Here is a 22,669-nt window from a genome sequence, read left to right on the forward strand (position 1 = left end):
TTTTACCAGGCCCCATTAAACTCACAGGAATAAGCCCTGGGGAGCATGTTGCTGGGTACCCTTCCACAGTTGGGTTTCCTTTTTCCCAGGAGAAAATGGCTCCGTTTTCTAAAGGTGCTTTGTTGCACCCTTTGAATGTTGGCAGTTGGCATGCTCCTGAAAATGCCGTTTGTTCTCTCCCGGTACTTAGGGACTCCTAGGAAGTGCCTTTGTGCGTTTTCATGGAGGTGTGAATAAAATACTACCTTTACCTTCCCAGTGTAAGAAGATGGCTTTAACCTTTCCCTTTGTGTATCCCTTTGCCTACCTATGTATGGGCACCTGAGCTTCGGGTCCCATTGCAGCAAGACTGTTAAGCCCCTCTCAGTGATCCCTGCCACAGGCAGCAGAAGGAAGCACACTTATCCGCTTTGAGGAAGAAAAGCCCTGTCTTTCAGTTCCGGATTATGAACGTGGCCTCAGGTTGATCTCCAAGCAGGAGCCAGGTTTCTTCTGGCCTGTAACACAAGGAAACGATATGCATGGTGCCTGTGGCAGGTCTTATTGTGCTTTGATTTTGTATTTGGCATTCATTAGCTGTCCCCAAGGTCCCTCCGTCTATAGTTTGCACAGGCTAAAGCACAACTGGAGAGAAGGGTTGTTGTTGTACTCAAGCCAGCTTTTCTGTCTCCCTAGGCTGGTTGTGAGTTCTTTAGAAGCCCTGGAAAGCTGCTTTGCTGTTGGCCCGATCATCGAGAAGGCAAGTGACTTTTTCAAAGTATATGGGAGCTTTCTGAAGAGGCGGGAAGTCAGTGGAGTTGTCAGAGGCCCGAGGCCTTGCAGCTAAAGAATATTTATAGCATAATCTTGATTTGCAGAGAAGCTCCAGAGAAGTCTTTGGCTTAAGGCCTTCTGTCCTACTTTTGGGGGGATCCATAGCAAGGGCATTTCATAGAGTCGGATGAGTGCTGGTAGAAAGAACGCTGTTCCAGGAGTCATAGGCTTGGACTCGATTCCTGCTCCCGTGTTGTGGGAGGATTGTCATTTCTGAAAATCTTCATCTTGCTCTCAGCAGTCCGTAGAGCATAACCTAGCACTGGTGGCCTTGGAAAGAGGAAGGGGGAGGGCAGAGCGTAGACCGTTCATTCCGCATGGACTTGGTGGGGTTAGTGAGAACTCTGCTGTCTTCTGCACCAGGAGAGAAACAAGAATGCAGCCCAGGAGCTGGCCACTTTGCTGCTGTCCCTGCCGGCACCTGCCAGTGTTCAGCAGCAGTCCAAGAGCCTCCTGGCCAGCTTGCACACCAGCCGCTCGGCCTATCACAGCCATAAGGTACTCATTCCCTCCCAGGAAGCCTTCTGCGGAAGTGGAGGTTGTGGTACTGACGGGGAATCAAGTGAGCTGACTTTTCACGTGGCAAATGAGGAGGGGAGTGTGAAGTCTGGTGGGGAAACGACCCCACTGAGATGAGACCCATCTAAAGTCTCTCCTGGGAAATTAATGACTACCCCTCAAAACTGATGACAAGCTGTCGGATGGGCCCCTGGTTTGCACGGAGTTTTTGGCCACTAATAGCATCAGCAAGATCTAAGAAAGACTGGGGGTGCTTTCCTTGGAAAAGTGTGAGGACTCGGGAATCGCGGAGATCCTCCTCCAGCTGTGGCACAACCCTAGATTAGGTGTACTTGCTTGTGGGGAGATTGCCAAATGGTTGTTGGAGAGACTCTGAGGGGGAATCTGGGGGCAGGGGTGGGTGTGCAGGGGGAAGAGAGGGGGAAGTCTCACCTATAAATGTAAGTGGTGGCGGAAGGCAGTAAGTGAGACCAGTTGCCATAGATGGAAAAGGTGACAGATCAAGGAGGAAGAAGCCAACAGGCCAGATGCCATGGTTAGCATTGGTGCCCCTAACCCAGAACACCGAGAAATTCAGGTTTCACCTGCTGAACCTCTTGAGGAAAGGCAGTTTAGAAACAGACTCTTTGTGATAGGAACTCACAGAGAAACGGTTCTTCCACTGTAGCAAAGTGATTGGGGATGTTGCAGGTCTGGAGAATCAGGTGGGTCCACGTTTTCCTGTCACACTTTGATACTTATTTCATGACTTCTGAATTTTGTGCCTTTAATGTTTTCTGTGTGAAGAAGTTTACCTGTACTGGGCTGCTTTGAAAACTTGTTCCCGGTAGTTGGCGGTAATTAACCTGTTTTCCCGAGAGGAGGTAGCCATCCTGATGATCTGCCAGCTGTTCTGTCCTCTTTGCTCGAGTATCCTACCCAGCCCTTCGTTTTGGTTCATCCTCTGTGATACTTTTGTTATAGGATCAGGCCTTGCTGAGCAAAGCTGTGCAGTGTCTCAACACATCCAGCAAAGAAGGCAAGGATTTGGACCCCGAGGTCTTCCAGAGGCTGGTGATCACAGCTCGCTCCATTGCCATCATGCGTCCTAACAACCTTGTCCACTTTACGGAGTCAAAGCTGCCCCCGATGGAAACAGGTGAACTTGGCCTACCTGGTCGTGATCCTGAAATCTGCTTAATAACACTTTCTATAGCCTTTCACTCTCTTCTTCGTATCTCTGGCCTCTGCCTTGACTGCATGCTTTGAGACAGGGATTTTACCCTTGTCTTCGTATCTTGTAGGGCTTTTGACGTTCAGATTATACCATTTAAGCGAACATTCTTTCTATTGCTTGCCCCTTCAATCATCCTTGAGTCTATTTAGTGCTCTGGATGTCAGGTATAACCTCTGTCTGAAGTAACTACCTCTTAAGATTTTAGGGCAAAGCTAAGCTTGGGCCCTGGTTGCTTTAAAGTAATAGGGTCAAATCTTGCTCTCCTGCTATTCTTTTTGCCAGTGTTTTATTAACAACATGTGCAGTGGCCTTTCTCCATGCTTGATTCTGTTTTCCTCCCTTCGCTTCACGTTGGCTGGGTACCTAACTTGTTTTGCTTTGTCAAATACAGTTTATTGATGTTTTTACAATTCTCTGTTATTTACATGCTCCCATCTGCTGTCATCATCCGGTTCCTCTTCCTAATATTTTCATCCAGGAGTCATTCCAGAAAATCTCACGTGTTCCCCTAGTTTTTAGAAGTTGAGCAGTTGGACCTGAGATCTCGGAGTCTGCTATAAAGATCCCGAATGCTCCCCTTTCTACTTAATTCTAACATACAATGTTTTCTGTGATATTCCTTTCCCAGACTGTTTTTTTCCTAGATGTGCCTGCTGGAGTCTAGGGATAGTTGGCATATTGATTGGGGCCCCACTTGAAACTCCCTCCCCAGGCAAGCTTCCTTGACCTGAGTTAACCTTAAAACAAATTAACTTCCATGTCAGATTTACCGTTGTTAATCATTTTCTGTCTCCTGCGTAGAAGGAGCGGATGAGGGGAGAGATCCTCAGAAGCAGTTGGAAGGAGACTGCTGCAGTTTCATCACCCAGCTGGTGAACCACTTCTGGAAACTCCACGCATCCAAACCCAAGAATGCCTTCTTGGCTCCTGCCTGCCTGCCAGGTATCATGTTAAAAGGGATTCTTGAGGCCTGATCGAAGTTCTGTCTTTGAACAGATCGAGCCCTCAGCCTTTAGCCTTCACCAACCATTTTTTCCAGAATTAATAGTCAGGAAATAGAAGGCTTTGAGATCAATGCGTTCTTTCTGATACAGGAATTCAGCAGTGTGGCAGAGAAGCGGGATTTTCTCGTACCGTATCTCCTCCCCTGGGGTTGAATATTTCTCATAGAGGGCACTTTTGTGTATCTCTGTATCCTTACCGGCAGTTATAATTGTTCTAAAAATGTTTTGGGAGCTTGATCAAAGCCACTTCAGAAGGGAGAAGTGAAGCATCAGCTTGAGAATGTTTTATTCCCAAGTTGCTGCTGTGTGGCATCTAACTTCTCACTCTCCAAAGTGTACGTGGAAAAGTAAGGATCCGAATAGCAATCTTGGAAAGTAGAGTGAGCCCTGGTGCTCATTTGTGTTTGCAGGTTGCACGGGCAGTAAACCTAAAAGGCGGGTCAGAGTCAAGTTTATCATCACGTAAGATCTGAGGATTATGGGGAACACGTACAATCTCATCTCGTCATACTTTTCTACCCTCTCTTTTGGTTTCTAAGAGTAGACACCTACTTACTTCAGTGATGCAGGATATCTGGAAAGGCTTTCGAGGACAGTTTGAGAGATTAGGAGACTGTTAATAAAGTAAATCACAAACGATGTTGATAACCCACCTTTTGTATGTGTGTTTTGTTTGTTCTGCCGAGCGCGTGAGCCCTTGCCGGTTTTTGTTAGCTTGACCTTTATGTGGGGATGAGACTTTGTACTTCTGTGTTAGATTTTCAAGTAGCTAGAAGTTTTTCTACTGTATTTTCCTCCCCTTTAGGCCTAACTCACATTGAAGCTACCGTCAACGCCCTGGTAGACATTATCCATGGTTACTGCACGTGTGAGCTGGACTGTATTAATACAGCATCCAAGATCTACATGCAGATGCTACTGTGTCCCGTACGTATCGGGCCAGCCCCAGATATCTTGTATTGGCCTGGGAATGTTGGGAAACGTTTTTTTTTGTAAGTTTGTTAGGAAATACAGTAGACCTAAAGGAAGGTAATGGGAAGTAAGGGTTTTGAATATCAGTGAAATCTTTATAATCTCACTCATTTCATGGAATAGAAAGGTTTGAAACAGGGATGGATTTTGTTTTTCTTGTTCAGTGCTAAGTCCCCAGGGAATATGCCGGCGGTTGCTACATAGTTTGTGCTAAGTTACTGTTAATTAAATGAGTGTGTGAATGAACGTCAAGATCCAGTTCCAGTGATTGTGTCATAGAAGCTCAATGTTCGAAGTACTGATTTTAGCACAGAGCGAGGATGAGCCTGCGATCTGATGAAAAGCCAGATCCGTTTGTAGAGAGCCACTGTGACCAGCCAGTCTGTGACCAGGAACTGAGATTCAGGCGGGTAGGAAGTGTGTCTTAATATATACCAGGTCTGGAGATGGGATTAACTACTGAATTTGGTCAGCAGGGTTGCAGGTGAGAGTAGATAGATAGGTCTTTCACACGTATGGAAGTGACTGACCAAGAAAGGAAAGTTTTTTTATAGACAGTTTCGTGAATAATATAAAACCTAATAAGCATGCTAGTTTTTTGGTTTTTTTGGTTTTTTTTTTTTTTTTTAACCTCAGGATCCTGCCGTGAGCTTCTCTTGTAAACAAGCTCTAATTCGAGTCCTAAGGCCCAGGAACAAGCGGAGACATGTGACATTGCCATCCTCCCCTCGAAGCAACACTCCAATGGGTAATGTGAAGTCTGGGTTTAGGCTTGTGTGTGCACGTGGTGGGGCCAGGGGGAGGGAGGTGTACAGCCTTAGGTACTGCTCATGTTGACCAAGGTCCTGGAAGCTTTGTTTGTCTATCCTGTGTCTTACCCTGCTTTGTTCCATAAAGATTTTAAGGTGGCACATAAAGATGCATATAGTAAATAGAATAAGAATAAAATTGAAGCCATAAGAAAACAAAGAAAGGTTAATGGTAAAAGTGAGCCAAGGATATAGAAAATTTCTGTCCTGAGGTTATATGTCTTGCATTATTAACAAATGAAGATTTTTATATTCGGCTGAAAGCTTCCCGAGAGCTATAGCAAAAATAAGAACAGTTAACAAAGGTCACAGTGACTAAAGACAAAAAACAGTCATTTTTCAGGAAAACTATATTTTCCTAGCATAAGAACTCTTCATTAAGGGCCCATTCTATTGCCTAAGGGGTAGCATCCCCAGTGGTCTTGACCTACAGTAAGTTTGTTAGCAAATATCACAAGAGATACCCCTCCTGATGCACTTGGACACAAGTCAAGGGCATGACATTTAACATTTTAGTAAGAGCAGTTCTACAAAATGTCTAAATATTAGCACGATTATGTAACTCTGGTTATTTCCTTTGGCTCACAAGTAAATTTCCAACGAAAGTCACATCTGTAACTTTAAATTTTCCACTTTTATAAAGGGTAAAAAGAAGTAAGTCCAGTATGTAAAGAATACCATTTCAACATGCACTCAGTATAAAAATTTACTAATGAAATACTTCCCATTTAAAAAAATTTTTTGTACTGTTTTCAGAATGTAGTGCATCGTTCACACTAATCCCACATGTCTCTTTGGACTAGCTGCGTTTTTCATTGCTCTGCAGCTACACATGGCTGGTGGCCACCTTGTGGTACAGTTGCAGGTTTATTGGAGTGTGTGCAACTTGATGATCTTCAGATAACCTTCCTTGGATATTATTTATTAATGTAAGCTTGAGTTAGGCAACAGTTTGTGCCTCTTTTCTTGGGTGAGAAACTACCATACAGGTAATTGACGTTTCCAGTTCAGGCCTTTGTCACGTGCTTTCACAACCCAGTAAGTGGAAGGCAAGGAAGGCCTCCACCCTCTTCTGACAATTAGAGGTTTAAACCGGACTCCTTTCTCCGTTATCAGAAGGGCTTCCCACTTGACACAGAAGCCAGCCTAGCCTGGGCAGGACCTGTAGCGGTGGCCTCAGTTTCTGTTCGATGGTTGTACATTTTAGTTCTGGTTCTTCTCGTAACGGTTATGTAGTATGAAAATCCCACAACACAGCTGTTGTGGACAGGAGTGAAATGATACTCCAGGCTGCCGTGATGTCACAGATAAACATCTGAATTGTACTACTTTCCCGGTCTTGCCCAAGGTCTTGTGGGAGTTGGTGGGAGCTCCTGGGGCCTACTGGTCTTAGATTTTTCTGCCCGTGGAATTCAGGTTGTTTTTTTTGTTTGTTTGTTTCGTTTTGTTTTCAGTTTTGTTTTTTTTTTGTTTGTTTGTTTTGTCACTTCGTCAGCTGGGAAAGTCTTCTCCTAAGGGGGCAAGATCCTGCTGGGCCCAGGGAGTGAGAGACAAGGCTGGGGTGTCCTTGTGGCTTACCTCTAAAGCATAGGGCTCTAGCTGGTAGCTCGTCTTGGGTTTACGCTGCTGCATGACTCTGCACACCACACGCCAGGGGAGGAAAGAACAGGCACTGTTGGGTGACTGGGGTTTCTTTGGCTCAGGAGATAAGGATGACGATGATGATGATGATGCAGATGAGAAAATGCAGTCATCAGGGATTCCGAATGCTGGTCACATCCGTCAGGAGAGCCAGGAACAGAGTGAGGTGGACCATGGAGATTTTGAGATGGTGGTGAGTCTCCGGCAGCAGGAGAGGGGAGGAAGAGTCTCTTAGCTCTCCTCTAGCTCTCATTCTGTGGACTTGCGAAAGCTGCCATTTACTGTGGGACACTGACAGAGCTTTCTCTCTGCAGTCTGAGTCGATGGTCCTGGAGACAGCTGAAAATGTCAACAATGGCAACCCCTCTCCCCTGGAGGCCCTGCTGGCAGGCGCAGAGGGCTTCCCCCCCATGCTGGACATCCCGCCTGATGCAGATGACGAGACCATGGTTGAACTAGCCATTGCCCTGAGCCTGCAGCAGGACCAACAAGGTAGAAGGCCGTGCCGGGAACAGAGCCGCCCGGCGGCCTTGAGCAGCAGAGAGGGTCTGGCAGTTACTGATATCCGGCTGACTTAGCTTGTCCCCAGATTTGGGGAGAGGTGGATCTGGGTGAGAGCTGTTAAGAGACACAGGTGGAGAGTGACAGGGTCGTGGTGGGATTTGCAGTCTGGGAACCAATCTCCTGATTTCCGTTAGTTTGGTCTTTTGGATTATTTCCTCCCAAATCTGTTAGATTCCTCCGGCCTGTGTCCTGCCTGAGCTGAAGGAAGCCTTCCATCATGTCTGTAACCAAACTTGGTGGGTGGACAGCACCGGCTGTTGATTAACTTCCTCCAGGCCAGAGGGGGTCACACGCCGGTGAATTTAGACTCCCGAGGGCAGCAGGCGGCCAAAGCAGTGCTGTGGACGGGGTCTGAAAGGAATGCTGTGCTCACTCTCCACTTGTTTCCCAGGCAGCAGCAGCAGTGCCCTGGGCCTGCAGAGCCTGGGGCTGTCCGGCCAGGCACCCAGCTCTTCCTCTCTGGACGCAGGAACCCTCTCTGACACCACAGCATCAGGTAACTGTCCACAGCAAGGAGCGCGGCTTGGGGCCCCAGGACCCTCCGGCCTCGCTTCTGGTGCTGTGAGAGTGGAACGGGCAGCTGCTTTGACAGGCCATTCTGGACTTCCTGCTTCTGCCTTTGCTTTAGGAATGCGGGCGTGGAGGGCACGGTGATGCAGCTCGGCAAAGGCGCTCGTGGCTCTGCTTCCTGACACTTTGCATGCTGCCTGGCTCCCGCTGGTCTCCCGAGGAAAGGCCGAGAGAGCGGCTTGCAGGGTGGTCAGCTGTAGGGCTCCAGTGACAGCTTTCAGGGCTCTTCGCCAGAGTCCTGACGCTCTAGATGACATGGAAAGGGAGACGAGGAGTAGCTAGAGCTCATGCCATTAACTGTTTTCTCTTCATTTACAAATAAAAGCGAAGCGGCAAGAAGCTGAGGTCTGCTTCAGGTCGGTGAGGCTCACCGGCAGGGGCCTGTGAGCCCGGCAGGTGGGGGGTGGAAGTGCAGAGGAACTCGTCAGACCCCGTTTTGTCTTTGCACTCCACCTCTTTGCTGATCTGATAAGAAAAAACCAAAATGTCCTGAGCAGAGAGTTGGACCAAATAGAGGAGGATGGGACACTGGGTGATCCACTAGAAAATCAACCCCTGAGTGATGTAAGGGTTGATCTAGAGTTTTCCAGAGTGCTGCTTCCCTGTATTTCTTTTTTCCTTCTTTTCTTTCTCTCTCTTCTCTTGGGAGTTTAACCCTGGATAGAAGAGAGGGGGAGAAACTGGCTGTCCCTCTCACCTTGCTGCCGTGGTGTGTGTCGCTTTTCTCCAGTTTCGTTCGTTGCCGTTCTCTCAGGCTCGGAGGTGGCCGTCGTGCTGTGCCGATTGTGTTTCTGCTGTGCTCTGTGGCTGTCTTGGCTTTCTTCCCCCCTGTATCTCATCCAGCGTTTTCCTCCTGTCTCAGCTCAGCCCTGATCCTGGATGCTGTGGCTGTCTCTGGGGAATTTCCTTGCTTCATTCTTAGCGTCTGATGAGGATGATTAGGAGGGGTGCAATTTCCCAATGAACTCCCCTCTGGACCACCTGATCAAAAACCAAACCAAATAAACAAACGAGGTTGATTCAAGAGCTCACGACAAGTGATTTCCTCACATAAGCACAAATGAACTGATTGCAAAACAAATCTCCTTAAAATTCAGAGTTCTGTGCTTTGAACGGTAATGGGTAGTCTCTGATCTCAGCAGGTGTCAGTAACACCTAGACAGTGGTGACTGTGAAGCATTCTAACTAGAAAACTGAGTGTCCACATCACAGATTCTCGTTGGATCTCTGCACTGTCTACTCGCTGTAGTATAGCAGCGAAGGAAATGCCCAGCGAACTGGGGTTTCACTTCTGTCTAAGTACTGTTTGCAATGCACCGTGTACAGTGTTTGTTCCTGTTGGTGATTAACCAGCAAAGCAAATCTCTCCCTTTTTCCTTTGATGACAGGATGTATCAACCGCATTGTGTCCCCTCTGCACTATGTGGTTTGATGCTGTCGCCCCCAGGAGGGGTTTTTACCTGTAACAGCTCTCGTTATTCTCTTAGCTCCAGCCTCGGACGATGAGGGCAGCACGGCGGCGACTGACGGCTCCACCCTTCGGACCTCCCCTGCTGAGCATGGTGGTAGCGTGGGCTCGGAGAGCGGGGGGAGCGCCGTGGACTCGGTGGCTGGCGAGCACAGTGGTAATGTGGCTGGGGGGCCCGATCTCCCTGGGCAGGGGCGGGAACACACTAGGAGTCTCTGCCTGGGTCCTGGGGGTTGGTGTCAGGCAAGGGAAGTTTTGAGGGCTCGCTGAAAGCCTTGAGAAATTCATTTGACCTCAACTTTGGAGTTTCAAACGCTCAGGGATCATAGCTTAAGCACCAGATGGTTAATATTGGGATATTTTACAGGCCACTTTTAATTGTCTCTTTTTGGAAGAAAGCAGTGACGTGCATAATCCCAAATCATGATTGATCTAAAACAGTTAACGGTACGACCTTAAAGTCCATCATACTGTGGCTCTTGTCCCCCTCTATTGGGGGAAGCTGTTCTGGACAGTCCTCCTGTTGATGATCTGATGTGTTAACATGGCAGGCCATAGTCTACTGGCTGAAAGGGCAGGGCTCTAGAATGAGAAAGCATGCCATTTTGGTTTGACCTTGTAAACCAGTCTGTGGTTAAAAATTTGATATGAAAATATTTTGTAGAAGAGATTAAGAGTAGCTGGTAATTTCTAGATTCCCAAGTCAATGTGAGTGTCCCTTGGGTTACGAGATGGAAATTTATCAGCAACAGAGATGAAGATTGTTTTTGTAGGTGGATTTTCTGTACCATAGAAGGTTGAGTGACTGGTGCCCTGGGAGTCTTTCAGCATAGTGCTATGGGGCCAGAATCTTGCATTCACTCCGTATCTCTTTTCTTCTTCACGCAGAAGAAAAAACGTTCTAAAGCTACTGGTCGTCTCCTAACTATGGTGGACTTCAGAATGCATTGGGTTCCACCACACTTGGGAGACGATACACACTTTTGTAACCTTTCCCTCTAGTATCTGGTCGGAGCAGTGCTTATGGTGATGCCACAGTGGAGGGGCACCCAGCTGGACCAGGAAGTGTCAGCTCAAGCACTGGAGCCATCAGCACCACCACCGGACACCAGGAAGGAGACGGCTCTGAGGGCGAAGGAGAAGGGGAAGGAGAAGGAGATGTCCATACTAGCAACAGGTTAGGACTTGGTCATTTGCAGTCAAGAGACTGTGGGAGAAGATTCCAGGAACAGGGTGATGGACCAGTTGCAGGAGGTGGAGTCACGATACCAGTCTATTTCTTTTGAAATACCAAAGGCAATAAGTTCAGGAAACAGTTTAAGGTCTTAGGAAGCCTTCTAGGTTTGTCTTCTTTACCCTAATTAGGATTACATCAGTGTAGGTTATAATGGCAGAGAGAATAGAAAGTAGTTTTTCTCTTAAGGCCCCGGATATCCCTCAGTCACTCTAAAGTGATTTTCAGAAAACCGTGTATCTTCCCGCTCAAATCTTTCTTGTCTCCTCATCACCCATGAGCCCATGTTGTAGCATTCTCTTTACAAGCAGCACTGTTCTAGGCTCAACAGTTGTAGCTGCTAGGTATGTACTAGAAGTAGTAGCTCCCGTGTTCAGCGTGTTTATAAGGTGACAGAGCAAATACGTGTTTATAGCTGAAGATACCAGTGGTAGGGCATTTGGCAAATTGAAAGCGATCTGTAAAATCCTAATCCGTCTCCCTCAAGAAGTTGTGGTGGTGTTTGGTGCTGGATTGTTGGAGTGAATGTAGTCTGAACCGAGAGGTGACTAGAGAGATACATTTGTGTTCTAATGTTTGTTAGATTTGTTAATAGGTAACTGCCCACAGGTATCACATTAGTGCAGAAATAATAACTGGCACTTTGAACTCCACGATTTCTACAAAAGGTCACTGGAGCTGATAGGCATCAGAGACATTTTCAGAGGGCGTCAGCGAGTGTCTCCCATATTCCCTGTTTCCTACCACTTGAACCTCAGTTCTTGGAACATCTCTGATGAAGGTGACCTCTGGCTCAGCTGATGATATTTTGATGGGGTTTGTTTTTTAACTTAACACGAAGGGGTTTTTTACTTAATCTTTTTTTTCTCACTTAACGTGCTCTCTGGGTTAATTCTGTGTGTCCAGAGAATGTGGTCTTTGTGATTTCTTGTTTTTTGAAATCTATTTAAAACCTTTTTAATCCAGTCTTCCGTTGCTTGTTAATCAAAATGGTTAAGTTTATTTGTGATTAGTGTTAATTACTGATGTATTTGAATTTATGCCTACCGTTTACCTCCTGCTGTTTCTTTGTTTTGCTTGTTTCGGTGCCTCTTTTTGTCTTTGCAGTCCTCTTTTGGGTTGATTTCCTATGTTTTCATTCCTTTTTCTTTCCTTTTACCTGCCCCCCCTCCATGTTTGGTACTGCAGTGTCTTGGTGGTTACCCTCCTCATTTCAGTGTGTACGTTTAACTTCTCCAAAACCAGAGTTAACTAAGAGCTGTATCTTCTACCTGAATACTAGAGAGGACCTTAGAAGGCTTGGCCCCTTCTTATCAACTTAAGTGGTGACTTTCCTGTGCTTTAATTTCTTTTTAAAAAAGGCTTTTGAAGCTTTCAAGGTATTGTTACTGTTTTATATAGTTTATGTGGTCAGTGTTTATTCAGATTTACTTGTATGTTTACCTCTTCCCGTGCTTGGCATTTTCTTGTGCATGTCAGACCTTCTGTCTGGGATCATTTTCTTTTCTTTTTTTTTTTTTTTTTAAACTTTTTTTTTTAACGTTTATTTATTTATGAGACAGAGCATGAACGGGGGAGGGTCAGAGAGAGGGAGACACAGAATCTGAAACAGGCTCCAGGCTCTGAGCTGTCAGCACAGAGCCCGACGCGGGGCTCGAACTCACGGACCGCAAGATCGTGACCTGAGCCGAAGTCGGATGCTTAACCGACTGAGCCACCCAGGCGCCCCTGTCTGGGATCATTTTGTATTGAAGTATGTCATTTAGATTTTCCTTTAGGGGAGGGCGGCTGGTTACAAAATCTCAGATTTTCTCAGTCTGAAAATATTTTTATTCAGCTCACATTTTGTAGACCTGTTTTTGATGGGTATACAGTTTTCTTTGAGAGTTTTCTCCCCCCAAATTGAAAACGATACCTACCGTGAGAAGTCACCTGCTGTCATAATTACTGCTTCTTCGAAAATAGTGTCCTTACTGCTGCTTATAAAATCTTTATTTTATCATTGTTTTTAGGATATGGTTAGGATGGATTTCTTTGCATTTCTTCTACTTAGTGGTCTTTGGAAATGTTGAATGTTTGAGTTAGTGTCTTTTTATTCTAGACGATTCTCACCTATTATGCTCAACAGATACTGCTTCTGTCTCGTTTTCTGTCATTTTTTCTTTCTGGGAGCCTACTTAAAATAGATGTTTTACTATCATATTCTCTTTTCCATCTCTCATGATAGCTTTTTTTTCCTTTGAAAAAATCACCTGTGCTTAATTTATAGTTTCTTACGATCTGTTCGAAGCTTTCCAGTTGTTTTTGTTACATCTGTTTGTAGTTGTAAACCACATTAATTGATTTTTCTGTTATTAAACCAACCTTGTGAGGACACTTGCTTGTGATACCCGGTCCTTTGCATCACTGGATTTGAATTGCTAATATTTTATCTAGACCTGTAATTTTTGTTTGAAATGTTTTTGTCAGGTATTGGTATTTATATTATTCTGGCCTCCTAAAGTGAGGACATGTTTCCCCTTTTGCTGTCTTTTAGAAGAGCTTATGTGAGAACGGCATTATATAATCTATAAATTCTCTTATAAAAATTTAGCAATGGACTCATCTGGTCTGGACTTTCTTTAAGGGAAGATTTAAAATCACAGATTCAGGGGCGTCTAGGTGGTTCAGTTGGTTAAGTGTCTGACTTTTAATTTCAGCTCAGGTCATGATTTCACAGTTCATGGGATCAAGCTCCCTGTTGGTCTCTGTGTTGACAGTGTGGAGCCCGCTTGGGATTCTCTCTCTCTCTCTCTCTCTCTCTCTCTCTCTCTCCCTCTCTCTCTCTCTCTCTCCCTCTCTCTCTCCCTCTCTCCCTCTCTCCCTCTCTCCCTCTCTCCCTCTCTCCCTCTCTCCCTCTCTCCCTCTTCTCTCCCTCTCTCCCTCTCTCCCTCTCTCCCTCTCTCCCTCTCTCCCTCTCCCTCCCCCGCTCATGCTCTTTCTGTTCCTTAAATAAACTTAAAAAAGTTTACAGATTCTTTTTTTTTTTTTTTTTTTTTTTTAATTTTTATTTTTGGGACAGAGAGAGACAGAGCATGAACGGGGGAGGGGCAGAGAGAGAGGGAGACACAGAATCGGAAACAGGCTCCAGGCTCCGAGCCACCAGCCCAGAGCCCGACGCGGGGCTTGAACTCACGGACCGCGAGATCGTGACCTGGCTGAAGTCGGACGCTTAACCGACTGCGCCACCCAGGCGCCCCAACAGATTCATTTTTTAAATGATACAGAATTTATGTTTCCTCATGTGTCAGTTTTGGTATGTTGTCCTTTTCAAATAATTTGTTAATTTTTTAAAGATGTCTGTTGGCATAAAACTGTTCGTAAACTTTTTTTTATCATCCTTTTAATGTCTTTAGGATCTGTAGTGATTACCTTTTTTCATTTCTAATATTGGTAACTTAACGTTTTTATTTTTTATATATTTACAAATGTTTATGAGAGGGAGCGTGCGCAAGTGGGGGAGGGACAGAGAGAGAGGGAGACACAGAATCTGAAGCAGGCTCCAGGCCCTGAGCTATCAGCATAGAACCCGACACAGGGCTCGAACTCCCAAACTATGAGATCATTACCTGAGCTGAAGTCGGAAGCCTAACTGACTGAGCCAGCCACCCAGGTGCCCGTGTTCTTTTTTTAAAAGTCCGTTTTGCTTGGAGTTACCAACTTTATTTATAAGGAACTGAATTCTGCCTTTGATTTTCCTGTTTTATGTCTGCTTTCTATTTTATTTCCACTCTTTTTAAAAAAAAATTTTTTTTAAGTTATTTATTTTGAGAGAGAGAAAGAGTATGCCTAGTGGGGCAGGGGCAGAGAGAGAGAGAGAGAGAGAGAGAGAGAGAATATCTCAGGCAAGCTCTGTACTGTCTGCATGGAGCCCGATCTGGGGCTCGAACCCATGAACTGTGAGATCATGACATGAGCCGAAATCAAGAGTTGGACGCTGAAGCGACTGAGCCACTCAGGTGCTCCTTATTACCACTCTTACTGTTTCTTTTTTCTGCTTACTAAAGTTGGTGTAGTACCTTATTTGGGGGGGGAGGGTTAATTTTTTGTTCTTTTTCTAGCTTAAGATGGAAGCTGGGGGCTCAGTTGGTTGAACGTCCAACTCTTGATTTCAGCTCAGGTCATGATCCTAGGGTTGGACCAAGCACTAAGATTCTCTCCCTCCCTCCCTCTTCCCTCTCCCCTCTCCCCTGCTCATGCTCTCTCTCTCAAATACTGAGGGGAAAAAAAAAAAAAAAGATGGGAAGCTTAAATAATTGGTGTTCCACCTTTCATTTTAAGTACATATTTGAAGCTATATATTTCGCTCTAAACTTCCCTTTAAATTCTGCTTTAGCTAGATCCCATGTATTTGGATGCATTGTATTTCATTGCTCTTCAGTTCAGAATGTTTTTTAAGTTCTATTGTAATTGGATCTTTGTTGCATAGGATATTTAGAAGTATGTTGCTTGTTATTTTTCCGTTACTAATTTATGATTTAACTTACCATGGTTGGGAACATACTGTGTGATTTCAGTCCTTTCAGATTTCTTGAGACTCCACATTGCTTTTTTCTTTTTAATGTTTATTTATCCTGAGAAAGAGCGAGTGAGCGGGAACAGGGGAGAAGGGCAGAGGGAAAGAGAGAATCCTGAGGTGAGGCTCGATCTCACAACTGTGAGGTCATGACATGAGCCAAAATCGAGTCAGACGCTCAACCGACTGAGCCACCCAGGTGCCCCTCAGCATTGCTTCTAAAATGATGTTTTATTTTTTATATCTTTAGCGTCTTTAGGAAGGCCATTTTAGGTAATCTAGCCATGTTAGTAATAGAAATATCTAAAGTGGTTTTGAGTTAACTTTTGTTTTTTTCAGGGATAATTTAATCAAGCAATTGTTAAAGTCTTTTCTTTTAAAGACTTTTTAGTTTTAAGTAATCTTTACACCCAGTGTGGGGCTTAAACCTGCAATCTCGAGATCAAAAGTTGCATGCTCCACCAACTGAGCCAGCCAGGCACCCATGACCCGTTTAAAATAATGTTAATAACTGTTTTTTTTTTTTTTAGTTTTTTTTTTTTTTTTAACGTTTACCTTTGAAAGAGAGAGAGAGAGCACGTGCGTGAGCAGGGAAAGGGGTGGAGAGAGAGGGAGATACAGAATCCGAAGCAGACTCCAGGCTCTGAGCTGTCAGCACAGAGCCCGACGCAGGGCTCGAACCCATGAACCGCGAGATCATGACCTGAGCCGAAGTCGGACGCTTAACCAACTGAGCTACCCAGGCGCCCCAGTAACTGAATTGTTGTTACTTTAAGCCACTAAAGAAAAGGAAGTTGCAATTTTTCGTGTAGAGTTTACTTTTTTTTTGGTTAGACGTTTTTTGTTTTTTTTTTTAAAGTCAGCTCCATGCACAGCACAGATCCCAACATAGGGCCTTTGAACCCACGAACCTGAGATCAAGACCTGAGCTGAGATCAAGAGTCAGATGCTTAACTGACTGAGTCACCCAGGCACCCCCTTTGTTTGTTAGGCTTTCCATTTAAGAGTTTGAAAAGCCAGCAGTCTGACAGCATCTTGGTCCAGGTCCAGACTCTGCTCATTTGGTTGACTTTTCTTTCATACACGTGTATTCACAAGTATGTTCTGCGTATCTGAAGATTTTAATCCCATCGCAAAGCTTGCTATGTTTTATCCTGCAAGTGTTGAACTGCTACCATCATCTTACTTTTCTTTGCTATGTCTTGTACATTCCTGAGCAGTTCTTATTCATTTGTGCTCCCCACACAGCTTGCTTTGTTCTCGGATGCACAAGTGAGGTTTTAGGTGTAACTGTATTCTGAAGGACTGTTAGCTCATTCCTTTGAGTTATTTTTGGAATCATGGTCATTTATCCTTCAAGTAAGACCCCATACTTAGGTTCAAACTTTTACTACTTTGAAAATATTCTGGATATCTCTTGGGGTATGTTAATACCTGAAAATCACTTTTTTATGTGTATATAGGCATACGGCTTGTTATACACAGTCTGTAAGGTAAAATGAAGCAAGATCAGTTTACGTATTTTGAGAGCGAATCCATTAACTCAGCAGATGCACTCTTAATCTGTGTAAGATTGTGTGTTAGATGAGACTGCCGACCGGCCTGTCTAATAAGATGGTAATAAATTAATTTTCATTTTGGTCCTGTCTTGAAACAGCATATTCACAAGAGACCCAGAGGTACGCATATGATAGGGAAGCCCAGCCGTGTATGCAGATGAAGAAGGCTAGTTAGTGCCTAACTGAATGTGTGGGAGAGCTCATGGGTCCAGTGGAAAGGGCGGTGTTGAAATTGAATTTTACACTAGGAAAAATGATGGGGGAGTGGAGAGGGTAAAGCGGTGCTGGGCCTTCCTGAGGACTTGAGAAGCAAGGAAAAGAAAGGCCTGGATCACTGTGCAACTGGATGATGCAGACTTTGCAGGTGGAGGAATCCCAGAAGATAATGCCTGGAGGCAGAATGGGGCCATGTGTTGGAAAAAGCCATAGAGTGCACCATACTGAAGGTGTGATTTTGCTACTGAGAACAACTAGGGCCCCATTGCTTGAGACATATTTGCAACTTCTCCTGTAGCAGGTTTTCAGGGCCATCAGTTGTATTTTGGAATAGTTTGTTCCTTTTAGTGGAGCGAGATTTCTCCTGTGTTGCTGGTATACCAAACAGGCATCTCTGAACATTTTGCTGATGCTAGGATCATTCCGAAGCAGTGGGCTCCTTGTTTACCTTGGTGGCAGGAGAAAAGAACTATATTCGGCCGGTTAGTGGTTGTGAACTAGCTCACATTTCATGTATTTTCCTTGGCCTTTTAGGCTGCACATGGTCCGTCTGATGCTGTTGGAGAGACTACTGCAGACCTTGCCCCAGTTACGAAATGTTGGAGGCGTCCGGGCCATCCCGTACATGCAGGTATCCCTCAGTTCACCCGGGTCTGTCACGTTGTGGTTGGACCATCCTTCGGCGTGTTCACGTGTCTCTCCTAGAGGCTCTGTAAGGCCTTGTTTGGTGTTAGGTCAGAGCATAATGGAATGCAGCTTTGAACTACAAGTTTTAGCCCTAAATTCTATAGGTGAAAAGGCCAGGGGTCGGAGAATTTAAAAAGATGTCTGCAAGTCCTCCAGCTAGTTACTGACAGAGCCGGGAGCAAATGTCTGCTCCACAGATGCTTGGTGTATGTGAGTCTGTATTAACACAGTGTTGGAATGTGGTCTGCTAGCTGTTCTCGCACTAACTGCCTTTGTCTTAGGCCCAGAGAGCTCTTTACTTTGGGCACAGCACACTGCCCCCTGTCAAGCCACTTTGGTTGATTACAACGTAGTTTAGTTGATTTGTTTTGCAGACTGTTTGCAAAACGCCTTCTGTGATGCCATGTGTGGCGTATACCAAAATTCGACTCTTCCGACTCCGGACACTTCACCTTCGGATACCTCGAGATTTAGGACCTTTTCGTGGATCAGAGTTGTGACTGACAGGGGCGTCAGGAGGATCGGGGTTTCTTCCGAAACACCTTGTGTTAGAGTGGTCCTCTAGGGTACTGGTCCTCACGTTTTACCTCTCTGTTGACTTCCAGGTCATTCTGATGCTCACTACAGATCTGGATGGAGAAGATGAGAAAGACAAGGGAGCCCTGGACAACCTCCTCTCCCAGCTAATTGCTGAACTGGGCATGGACAAAAAGGTAAGATTGGAGAGTCCCACTGTGTCAGAAACAGGCACGGGCTGAGGTCCTTCCAGCCTGCCATCCTTCCCTTAGAGGAGCTTCACTTCATTTCTGGGGGGCACCACCTGAACAGGAGGGCTCCAGTTCCAGTGATTCAACAAAAGCAGTAGGCCTGCGTTGGCCCAGGCCTCCTGTTAGGTCTGGACGTAAATGAGGAACAGACCAAGTCTCTGCCCCCACAGACCTTTTGTAGTTCCCCAAGCTGAAAACAAGAAATTAGTTACTTGTATCAGAACATGGGCTCTTGAGCGTAGCAGGCTCTAGCTAATCCAGGTGTGGTCCACCGATAATCGGAGCTTGTTTTGACTGTGACTCCGTGTGAAGAACACATAGGCTGGAAGGAGCCTTGTTGAGAGGAGGCTTCAGGCTTACGGTAAACGGGGGCTTCTGGGCTCTGTTTCTGCCTCCAGGACGTGTCCAGGAAGAATGAGCGCAGCGCCCTGAATGAAGTCCACCTAGTGGTAATGAGACTCCTGAGCGTCTTCATGTCCCGGACCAAATCTGGATCTAAGTCTTCCATATGTGAGGTACTGTCGCTTTGAGCATATGGGTGTGTGGAAAGGAAAGAGGATTGTCGGGTTGATGCTGGGGCTGAGGGCACAGGTGATAGTTAGAATAAGGCCGTTGTCTATTGTCATTCTAGAGGAGACAGATTCTAAGCTGTCACCTCTTCAAGAGCAGAGCTTCCACCTTGTTCAGAATACCTTCCAAGTCCTGATCTTTGCCAACAGTCCTTCCAAGTAGAGCGGTTACAGGGTTTGGAAGTTCCATTATTGAAAGGAGGGGGCTATTCTGCAAGGCGCAGGGTGGCTAAGAGGATTCCCCTACTGTATGTTGCTATGAGGTATGGTAATAAAGCAGAGAGAAAGCAGCGTGTGCGTGGTGGAAAGGAGATTAACACAAAGCAGAGAAGGTGGAAATGGAGGCTGAACTGCATCCAATCTTAATGAGCTTATGAGCTGTGGGGTTTGCTGGGATTTGCAAGGCTCTCCTAATGGTTTTATTTACAGTGGCTTTTCCCCTGCTTTTTTATTCATGTGATTACTTACCCCATCTCCTTTAGAAGCTGGTTCTGTAGAGAGAGCCCCTACTGGGAAGGTGGGGGTGCTATCTGGTGCTCACGGTGGAAAGTTTTCCCTCCCCTTGAAATGGGCCACTTTTCTCGTTGCCCAGGGAAGAAAGAAAGCCACCCTTCCCAGTAGAGAGGTTACCTAGCCCGTGCCCCCTTGGCCTCTGGCAGGGGTGTGGGGGGAGTAGAGCTGGGAAGCTGCCGTTGTTGGGAAGAGCTGGGGGGTGTTTGAGTTAGTCGGGGGACCTCTGGCCCGAGATGAGCTCAGTCCCTGGACTGCCACTCTGGGAACGTCACCGTCGTTTCCTCCCCGCTGCCTCCAGCTGCTTCACAAGCCACCCTGACCTCTTCTCTCTTTTCCCCAGTCCTCTTCCCTCATCTCCAGCGCCACGGCAGCGGCCCTGCTGAGCTCCGGCGCCGTGGACTACTGCCTACACGTGCTCAGATCCCTGCTGGACTATTGGAAGAGCCAGCAGAACGACGAGGAGCCCGTGGCTACCAGCCAGCTGCTGAAGCCACACACGACGTCATCCCCACCTGACATGAGCCCGTTCTTCCTCCGCCAGTATGTGAAGGTGAGGCCTCTCCCTGGATGTAGAGCGGCTCCTGCCCTCCTCCTCTCTGCTGTCTGTGAGTAGGGTCCGAGGAGCCAGGGCAGGGAGCCTGCTGGAGGCAGCCTGTGTTCCTCGGAGGGCGGGGGGGGGGGGGTTACTCTCGGCGTGATTTAGTGAACGACCACTCCTCCCGACCTACTGGGGTGCAGACTCCTGCCCTTTGTAAAGCCGGGGAACTGAGTGAAATCAGACAGATGCGTCTTTGCATGTGAAGCTCCTTAGAGAAAGGTGAGAAGGCACAGGGCAATGTCGGTAGTGACTGCGTCCTGCTGTATATGTCAGACTCCCCCTGTGGTTGTCAGAGCCCCTTCAGTGGGCTTGTTTAGAAGATGGGCTTTCTGGTCAGGTGAGTTTGGGAACCAGCATTCCCACTTCCCAGCCCCGAAGGTCGGGCAGGTTCCGTCTGGCCTTAGTGAGCCTCAGTTTGCACGCTGGGAAATGACGCTCTGCGTAGGGTCAGCTGTGTGGGTTGTCGTGAGCTCTGAGTGGCGTGACGCAGTAAAGCCCGGCGCCGAGGGCACACTGGTGCCCATTCTGTGTTCATCATCTCGACCACTGCTGTCCGTCTGCATCTGGGTGGTGGCCTTCTGCGGTGGGCACCCGCTGTGCTCCCCCTGCACATGCCGAACTGCTTTGAATAGTTCAGGGATAGGATAGGCATAAAATGTGAACCTCACTGTGTCCTTCTCTTTAACCCTTTGCTGGTCTTCCATAACTTTTAGGCCAAAAAGTTCTCTGAGAACCCAACTATCTACCTAACTCTTCAGCTGCGTCACTATGCATCCTGTCACGTGGCCCCCCTGACCTGTGCCTTTCCCCACATGTGGCACGCCACTTTCCTACCTGCTGTCTTTCTGAACTTCTTTCCATTTGCGTCGCTTCTTTTCCCTCTAAGCTAATTCCTAGTCCTTATTCAAGACCTGGCTCTCATGTGCTGGATCCTGGGAACAACCTCCCCAACACACACTTCCCTGCTACCAGGTCGGATGGAGATGGCCTTTCCCCGGGTCCCCAGAGCACCCTGTACACACATGTGGAGTCTTCCCCTTATTTGCACCTCCTGTGCTCGGCAAAGGATGAGTTACCGATGAGTAACTGGCGATTGAATACACGAGACACGTTGGGCCCAGACTCCTGCAGGCTCTGCCCAGAGAAACACACAGCCCGCGGGGTATCTGCCGCTTCCGCCATCCCCACAGCCCTCAGTTGCCCTGCCTCCAGGGGATGTGTGTTTAGTGATCTGGCTGCCTTGCTTTACTGAAATGTCTTTTGTTATAGCAGAAGGTTATGGATCTAGGGAATGGAGTGCATCTCTCGTAGGAAGTCAGGAATCCTTCCTCACCACTTTTTTTTTTCCATTTTTTCCCTTTAGAAGTTGAGTTTTTGTGTCAAGCAGAGCACAGCCAGTCAGCATCAAAACCCACAGAGTGAAATGTTAGAACTTTCAAGACAAGCGAGATCTGTGTCCAGATGTACATGCAACCTTTGCATGTAACAAAGTTGCCCCCAGGAGCCTGGGGTCTTGCTGGGTTCAAACTCAACTGTCAGAAAGCGATGGTTCCCATTTGAAAGGTGCCGTTTGCTAATTCCAACATAAGCTATACCTAACAAGCAGCAAGCCGGCCTTTTTCCTAGTTGTGGTCATGGAAAACCGCCCGTCACAGGTTCTTACACAGGTGTTCTCCCTCCAGGGTCATGCTGCTGATGTGTTTGAGGCCTACACTCAGCTTTTAACAGAGATGGTCTTGCGGCTTCCTTACCAAATCAAGAAGATCGCCGATGCCAACTCTCGAATCCCCCCTCCTGTCTTTGATCATTCTTGGTTTTACTTTCTCTCAGAGGTAAGTGAAGGCCCCAGGCAGCATGCCATTCCAGGAGAGGACATACTGGCTGTGACAGCCTTTATGGCCCCCTTCTGTCCTCGCTCCCAGGAAGTGTTGCCCCCAGCAGCGCCGCTCACACTGTGTTGATCTTGCCCCGGGTGTCCCGTGTGGTGAAGCTGTGGAAGATGGCTGTCAAAGCAAGCCATGGCTCTAGATTTTAAGTCCATACGTTTAACTCTTTTTGCGTATGGTAGGAACAGACAAGTGTAAAAATTTGAATTCTGGTAAATAGAGAATATAGTAGTTAAGTTACAGAGAGATTTTAACATAGGGGATTGCTTGAACCACCATTGGAAAACCAGAAAAGGAAAAAAGGGAAGCCAGAGACAGTGACTACAGGAAGCAGCCACCAGAAACCCGCGTGTGAAGAGGAGTCAGCTGGGTGAGCCCGAGGTGGGGGTGCTGCTTCCGGTGCCCCAGGAACTCTGAGGGGCCGCGGTGCAGTTGATTCTGGAAGTATGCAAAGAAGCTGATGATCAGAACCAACTGTAGTTGGTTTGTCCTTGGATGCTGAAGAAATG

The 22,669-nt window shown here is 46.6% G+C and overlaps 1 protein-coding gene across 3 annotated transcripts in view; it reads left to right on the forward strand.

Moving 5' to 3' along the window:
• The window catches only part of UBR4 (ubiquitin protein ligase E3 component n-recognin 4), a 131,698-nt gene that overhangs the window by 60,497 nt on the left and 48,532 nt on the right, over positions 1-22,669 (forward strand). Inside the window, exons 50-65 of one of the 3 annotated variants that reach the window (XM_047869235.1) lie at positions 676-739; positions 1,177-1,311; positions 2,296-2,470; positions 3,350-3,490; positions 4,358-4,479; positions 5,161-5,272; positions 7,037-7,167; positions 7,289-7,466; positions 7,930-8,034; positions 9,596-9,733; positions 10,579-10,753; positions 17,675-17,771; positions 18,433-18,540; positions 18,993-19,109; positions 20,017-20,226; positions 21,957-22,106. In XM_047869235.1, the coding sequence (XP_047725191.1) occupies positions 676-739; positions 1,177-1,311; positions 2,296-2,470; positions 3,350-3,490; positions 4,358-4,479; positions 5,161-5,272; positions 7,037-7,167; positions 7,289-7,466; positions 7,930-8,034; positions 9,596-9,733; positions 10,579-10,753; positions 17,675-17,771; positions 18,433-18,540; positions 18,993-19,109; positions 20,017-20,226; positions 21,957-22,106 (2,158 nt within the window). The remainder of the gene's footprint in view (positions 1-675; positions 740-1,176; positions 1,312-2,295; positions 2,471-3,349; positions 3,491-4,357; positions 4,480-5,160; positions 5,273-7,036; positions 7,168-7,288; positions 7,467-7,929; positions 8,035-9,595; positions 9,734-10,578; positions 10,754-17,674; positions 17,772-18,432; positions 18,541-18,992; positions 19,110-20,016; positions 20,227-21,956; positions 22,107-22,669) is intronic. The other 2 variants (XM_047869236.1, XM_047869237.1) reach the window with 2 other exon arrangements.

Source organism: Prionailurus viverrinus, chromosome C1, assembly GCF_022837055.1.
Source record: "Prionailurus viverrinus isolate Anna chromosome C1, UM_Priviv_1.0, whole genome shotgun sequence".
NCBI lineage: Eukaryota > Metazoa > Chordata > Mammalia > Carnivora > Felidae > Prionailurus > Prionailurus viverrinus.